We start from the raw sequence: 7756 nt of genomic DNA on the forward strand, positions 1-7756 counted from the left end.
GGGTATGTTTAAAGGGCTCCCCTAAGTGGTTCTTTAATATAGCCAAACCTGCAAGGTGCTGCATTACCATTCTCTCATCATACCTCACCACTTTACCTGCGTCTGTTAGTGGCCTGGCTGATGTGGCTAGTTGTTATCCAATGCGTCCAATGGCTAATGCATCTCCATTGGGTAGGAGTCTTACTTTCTGCTAGCAGAACACTCCCTGTACATTAGTGCTCCTAACACTAAGTGTTTTACACTTCCAGGTGGGTATGCATTTTCTCAAGTGGAACAAGCTGTGATCACTCAAGAAGAACTAATCCGTTCTTACAACACTACTAAAAGCAAACAGGATAAGGTAACTATGGACTCTTCCCACTCCAGACAGAAGTAAGGTTCAGACCACGACATCCTGTGTTCTCATGTCCATCCCCAAGATTGCAGAACATGCCAACACCCCAAACGCTCATTTCTTGTGGCTCTGGGCACAGTTTGTTATTTATGTATCAACTGAGTCGTAATCCTTGGATATAAATAATGGGGGTGCCTATTTTTCTTAATTTTTCTTCAGTGTTTTATCTAACCTGTTTACTTTTCTGTTGCTTTGAGATAATTTGTCAGTTCAGTCTGAAGTACAAAATTAAAAGCATTTTGTTTCACCAAAATTTAAGCTTCGGTGCAAGTTATTTCAGGAGAAAAGGATAAAAGGCCATGATGCATAGCAAGCCTATCTCAGTTGAAAAGGAGCCACACAGAAAACTCACAGATTAAGGTGGCATATAAAGGAAGCACATAAAAGCATATAAAATATAAAAAGATAAAAAATATAAAATATTTTTCTAAATAGTATGTCCTGTCACTCTGAATCATATCTTATTTGTAGGAAATTTGCACAGTATTCTTGTTTTTTTAAAAAGATTTAATTTATTTATTTGACAAAGAGAAAGGGAACACAAGCAGTGGGGAGAGGGAGAAGCAGGTTCCTCACTGAGCAGGGAGCCCAATGTGGGACTTAATCCAAGGACCCTGGTATCATGACCTGAGCCAAAAGCAGATGCTTAATGACTGAGCCACCCAGGTACCTGTCTTGATTTTTTAATGAATTCATCATAAAAGGTATAATATACTGTAATCTCAGGTTTCAGAATCAGTGTGCAAAAATTAACCTATCTCATTATTTTCTGTACATCAATTTAATCTCCATTCTGATTTCCCGCATGCATTAGGACTTAGTGGGAAATTCAGCCACAGTCATTGTTGGGACTGTGCTTCAGGCTTGTACTAACTTCCTAGAGTTTCACACAATGCACAGCATCAGGGAACCCTCTGTTCATCTGCCATCTTCCCACACAAGTCACCACTAAAACAAACGGTTTATTTTGGTCACTTTTTTTTTTTTTAAATTTTTATTTATTTATTTATTTATTTAAAAGTTTTATTTATTTATTTGACAGAGAGAGATCACAAGTAGGCCGAGAGGCAGGCAGAGAGAGAGGAGGAAACAGGCTCCCTGCTGAGCAGAGAGCCTGATGCGGGACTCGATCCCAGGACCCTGAGATCATGACCTGAGCCGAAGGCAGCGGCCCAACCCACTGAGCCACCCAGGCGCCCCGAGATACATTTTAAAAGGATAAAATTCTTTTTTTTTTTAAGATTTCATTTATTTATTTGATAGACAGAGACCACAAGTAGGCAGAGAGGCAGGTAGAGAGAGAGGAAGGGAGGCAGGCTCCCTGCCGAGCAGAGAGCCCTATGCAGGGCTCCATACCAGAACCCTGGGATCACAACCCAAGCTGAAGGTAGAGGTGTTAACCCACTAAGCTACCCAGGCACCCCCAAAATATAAAATATTCTTATACAAAAGCTTTCATTTTCATAAGAACTTACATAAACATTTGTTCATGAATTTAATAATACTAATACTAATACTATACTACTACTACTAATAAATTAGTGGGATGAGAATGAGAAGAGCCTGAATCTAGTGGTATCTTTTCTAAATGTTTTATATTTGCATCCTCCATGAATTCAATGAGAATTAATTGCTTCTTTTACATAAACAACTAGAATTTGGGAAATTCATTCTTGGATAAAATATTTATCATGATGAAACTAGCCAAAGGTAAATAACGTTTTCTGCAACCCAAATTGAGCTGGTTTAGTCTTTGCTGTATTCACTCCCCTTTCTGAAGACATTAATATTGCAGGGGCAGTCATAATGCTTCATTTTACAATCCTCAATGCAAATTTTGGAAGTCATGTATCTTTGTCTGGGCACTAAAGTCCCTTAGTCAATTAAAGCTTAAATCCTGTCATGAAAACTAATATTTCTATAGCTTCTCTGAAATAAAACAGCCAAATTATTTTTGGCCTCCCAGTGTTTTTTGTGTGTGCTTATTACTAAAAATAAGGTCAAAGATTTAAGAGTTTGGGTTTCATTTTGGTCACTTTCTGAGGCTTCTGTACCAAGTGTGGGAAACCAGAACCTCTGCGGAGCTTGGAAATCCCCATGCCTGTTAATGATTCTAGGTCACTAATTCTGATGTGTGGGAAGGTATATTCCCCATATAGCCAAAGAATTCTCAGACACCAGCTGGGTGCCCTGTGATTCAACTCAATTCTGACTCAGTGCCACAAGACTCCCCCCACCCCCCATCTCCACATACACACTTCAGATGCCAATGTCACCTGTGCTTCTGACCAGCTGGTTATAAGTCAAAAGTTCCTAATGACACCCTCCTTGGATCCAGTTAATTAGCCTGAGCAGCTCACAGAACTCTGGAAACCCATTTACTCATCAAATTACCAATTTACTACAAAGGATATTAAATAATATGAAAGAATATGATTCAACAGTCAGATGAAGAGATACATAGGGCAAGGCCCCAAACAAAGCAGCTTCTCTCCCAGTGGAGTTTGAGCCCAGCATGGTAATACATGGAAAAAATTTTGGTTCACCAACCCAGAAGCATTCCAAAACTGTTCCTTTTGGTTGTTTATGGGGCTTCATTACATAGGCATGATTGATGAGATCATTGGCCATTGGTGAATGAGTCAGCTCCACTCCTTCACCCTCCCTAGAAAGGGGTGTGTGGGACTCAAATTTCCAACCCTCTATTTATTGGTGGTTCCCCTGGTAACCAGGTCCCATCCTAAGTTTTTTTTTTTTTCCAAAAATTACCTCATTAACATAAACCCAGTTGTAGTAGGAAGGAAGTTAATAGCAACAAAAATACAGCATTTCACCTTTATGTGTCAGAGCATTTTCAGGAACTGAAGACAAGAAACCAAATATTATAACAAAAAATGTTCTCATTGCTCTTACCACCCAGGGAATTCCAAGGATTTTTGTTGCTGTGAGCCAGGAAACACTGACAAAAACCAAATATATATGAGAAATATTTTGGTCATTCAGATGACCATTTTGACCAAATATGTATTTCTTATAAATCATAATATTGCACCTGTGGTCCAACATTGCCAGCAAAGCCATTCCTCTCCTGAAACACATCATCATCCCAGTGCACACTGAAGGAATGAGGAGAGAGTTTTCAAATTCCCCCTGTAGTCTAAAGTCCCCTTTCTCACACCCATTCTACTTAGTGAGTTTTTAAAAGCGAAACCCAAGAATTCTTGAAGGTGGGATCCTCTATTTTCTGTCCTTCTATCCAAATGACTCCTCTGAAGAAATAACCCTAAAGGCCTGATAACTGTTTGAAAGGAGAGAAGGCAATGAGAGAAACATGGTGGAAGAAAAAAAAAAAAACCTAATTAAGAGAACATGGCAGGGCTGTCTACTATCACCACTGCTATTCAACATAGTACTACAAGTCCTAGCCTTAGCAATCAGACAACAAAAAGAAATAAAAGGCATCTGAACTGGCAAAGAAGTCGGGAAATTCTCACTCTTTGCAAATGATAGGATACTTTATGTGGAAAACCCAAAAGACTCCAATCCAAAACTGCTAGAAGTCACACAGGAATCAGTAAAGTGTCAGGATATAAAATCAATGCACAGAAATAAGTTGCATTTATATACACCAACAGCAAGACAGAAGAAAGAGAAATTAAGGAGTTGATCCCATTTACAATTGCACCCAAAACCACAAGATACCTAGGAATAAACCTAACCAAAGAGGCAAAGAGTTTGTACCCAGAAAACTAAAAAGTACTCATGAAAGAAATTGAGGAAGTCACAAAGAAATGGAAAAATGTTCCATGCTCATGGATTGGAAGAACAAACATTGTGAAAATGTCTATGCTACCTAAAGCAATCTACACATTTAATGCAATCCCTATAAAAATGCCACCCATTTTTTTTTCAAAGAAATGAAACAAATAATCCTAAAATTATGTATGAAATCAGAAAAGACCCTGAATAGCCAGAGGAATGTTGAAAAAGAAAACCAAAGTTGGCAGCATCAAAATTCCAGACTTCAAGTGCTATTACAAAGCTGTAATCATCAAGACAGTATGATACTGGCACAAAAACAGACACATAGATCAATGGAACAGAATAGAGAGCCCAGAAATGAAACCTCAACCGTGGTCAATTAATCTTTGACAAAGCAAGAAAGAATGTCCAATGGAATAAAGACAGCCTCTTCAACAAATGGTGTTGGGAAAATTGGACAGCCACATGGAGAAGAATGAAACTAGACCATCTTACATCATACATAAAAATAGACTCAAAATGGATGAAAGACCTCAATGTAAGACAGGAAGCCATCAAAATCCTTGAGGGGAACACAGGCAGCAACTTCTTGGACCTCAGCTGCAGCAACAAAATTGTATCCATGAATGAAAAACCAAATTGTGATATGTCCACACAATGGAATATTATCTCACCATAGCAAGTAATTAAATACTGATATACACACAACATGGACAAACCTTAAAAACTATGCTAAGTAAAATGTCGGAGGCAGGCCCCTGGCCAGGGCGGCCTCCCCCATTAAAAGATGGCACCTGGCTAGTTGCCAGGTTAGGATTGCCTCGTGAGACTAAGCAGAACGCCCAAAGAGGAAGTAAACAGCATTGGTTGCTAGCGAAGTTGTTCGTTTAGGTGCACAGCCTGATTCGCTCCCTGCTGTACCCTGCTCGCTGATTGGTCATGTAAGCGTATATAAGTGCATAGACTTGCGGAAATAGAGAGAAGATCCATCTGAACTGGGGCTTCTTGTCCTCCTTGCGGGTCGAGGGCGATAAATGGTGCCGGCACCCGGGAACTAAATAAAGGCATCTTGCAAGGTAATCCACAGGTAAGCGGGGACATTAGCCATGTTCAAAAGTGGGAATTCTGCGGTAAAGCGGGGAGTAAAGGTCGACTGAAGTATATGTGTGTAAAAAGTTAATGTGCTAGTTAGTGTCTTTAACATCCCGTCTGTTGTCTGTGTGTTCATAATGGGATCTGAAGTATCTAAAGTGCGGTTGGAAGGGTCTTTAAAAGACCTGCTGAAAGCCAATGAAACTCCACTAAAAGCAGAAACTGCTCGGGCCTTTTTGAATACAGTGGAAAAGGTGGCTCCATGGTTCCTAGATGAAGGCTTGCTAAACATACCTCAATGGGACCACCTGTGATCCAGGGTTTGGCCCCTGTGAAACCTATTAATGCCTCGGGGCCATATCAACCTTTTAAGTTGCCCAGGTGCACCAATAACAGGGTATGGCCACCGGAGTGGTCTGGATGTCAGAGTACCTTGCGCTCAGTTTACATCAATGAAATGCATAGCTTTACATTCACTCCACACTTTCCTACTTATAAAAATAATACCTTTACAGGGTACGATTATTGCTTTCAAAATCCTAAGCAAGGCAATCCCTCCTCTCCCTTTGATGCATGGCAGGTCTGTAACTTGCTAGGAGCATGTACTGATATCTCAGCAGTGTCCATGTTAAATGGTGGCAAATTCCTCAACTGTTCTTATCAACAAAATGACTCTAGTACCTTTGAGACAACAGTTACTGTGTCTTGTCCCAATAATATTACTTATCAGCCCACTCCCATATGCGTCTCACCACCGTTCCTTTTCCTTGTAACAAATGCTAGCGAGCTGAATGATACGTTGAATTGCACTAAGAATTGCTATCTTTCCCAGTGCTGGAATGTCACAGCCTTCAAGCTGGCTGTGATTATGCATATCCCTACCCATGTTCCTATCCCAGTTTCCATTCCAGAGGACAAGTTACCGGTGGTGCTATCCAGAAAGAAGAGATTTTGGTATTACAGCCGCCGTTGTGACAGCATTGGCTATATTTACAGCAGCTGCCACGGCAGCAGCAGTCTCGCTTGCTGCAACTATACCCACTGCGGAGGCTGTGAACACCCTTGCAGAAGGAACGGCGGCTGCCCTTCAAACACAGACTCAGATCAATGCAAATCTGCAAGCAGGAATCCTGATAATCAATCAGAGAGTGGATTCAGTTCAAGAACAAGTGGACATATTGGGGGCCCTATTGGGACTGGGATGTATAACACCCTTCCCGGCAATTTGTGTAACTCCCATAGCCTATACTAATATGAGTGACTTACAAAATGTCTCCCGACAGCTCTCCCAATACTTGTGGAATTAGTCCGTAGAATTCCAAAACTACACTCAGCACCTGCTACTAGGCATAACAAGGATAAATAACACCAGAGTTGAGCTTGCAACCCTCCCAGAGATAATCAAAACATTGCAAGATGTGTTAACCTTTACGAAACAATGGGCTAGCGTAATTGGTCTGATGACAGTCCTCCTAATGGGCTTGATTCTACTAGTAAGGAAACTGCAAATTTGGAGGCGACAGCAACATAGGCAACAGCAAGCCATGGTGCAGGCCTTGTTAGCCATCGAGGCTGGAACATCCCCCCCCAAGTATGGCTAAGTATGCTGGACTGTTAGTCAACAATGGGTAAGATTGGTGGGGAAATATACCAACCTAAGACAGGATGCAGATCATTGATATCTGCTGTCTGATGACAGGTAAGGATATTCCCCGCCACTGACAACCTAAGACAGGCACGATCCCTGCCATAAAAGAAAAAAGGGGGAGATGTCGGAGGCAGGCCCCTGGCCAGGGCGGCCTCCGCCATTAAAAGATGGCTCCTGGCTAGTTGCCAGGTTAGGATTGCCTCGTGAGACTAAGCGGAACGCCCAAAGAGGAAGTAAACAGCATTGGTTGCTAGCGAAGTTGTTTGTTTAGGTGCACAGCCTGATTCGCTCCCTCCTGTACCCTGCTCGCTGATTGGTCATGTAAACATATATAAGTGTGTAGACTTGCGGAAATAGAGAGAAGATACATCTGAACTGGGGCTTCTTGTCGTCCTTGCGGGTCGAGGGCGATAGTAAAAAAAAAAAAAAAAAAAAGTCATTAATGGCCACATATAATATGATTCCATTAGGGAAGTTCATAAGCAAAACTATAGATATATAAAAGAGATTAGTAGTTGCTTAGGGTTGGTGGGAAGATGAAGGGGACAGGTTAAAATCTAAAGGGTACAGTGTTTCTTTTTGAGGTGGAGAACATGTTCTAAAATTGACTGCAGTAATAGTTGCACATATTTGTGAATATATTAAAAAACATTGAGTCATGTACTTTAAATGGATGCATTGTGATTTAAATCTCAATAAAGCTATTTTCAAAAGTTACTCAGGTGAATTCTACTTCTAATCACAATATACTAAACTTGCTCTCCTGATTAAAAATAAACTGGAAAAGCATATGAAAAAAATTTCAGATATTAGAAAGGGCAGCATAGTAATATAATTTCCAAGATAAAAGACTTAAAGTA

General features: G+C 40.7%; 1 protein-coding gene across 3 annotated transcripts in view; it reads left to right on the top strand.

Moving 5' to 3' along the window:
• LOC309848543 (phospholipid-transporting ATPase IB-like) overlaps window positions 1–638 on the top strand; it is a 209965-nt gene extending 209327 nt beyond the window's left edge. For all 3 annotated transcript variants that reach the window (XM_082700264.1, XM_082700265.1, XM_082700266.1), the window contains one exon: window positions 249–638. In XM_082700264.1, the coding sequence (XP_082556390.1) occupies window positions 249–376 (128 nt within the window). In that variant the 3' untranslated portion in view covers window positions 377–638. The remainder of the gene's footprint in view (window positions 1–248) is intronic.
• The last annotated feature ends 7118 nt before the right edge of the window (window positions 639–7756 follow it).

Source organism: Mustela nivalis (assembly GCF_964662115.1).
Source record: "Mustela nivalis genome assembly, chromosome: 15".
NCBI lineage: Eukaryota > Metazoa > Chordata > Mammalia > Carnivora > Mustelidae > Mustela > Mustela nivalis.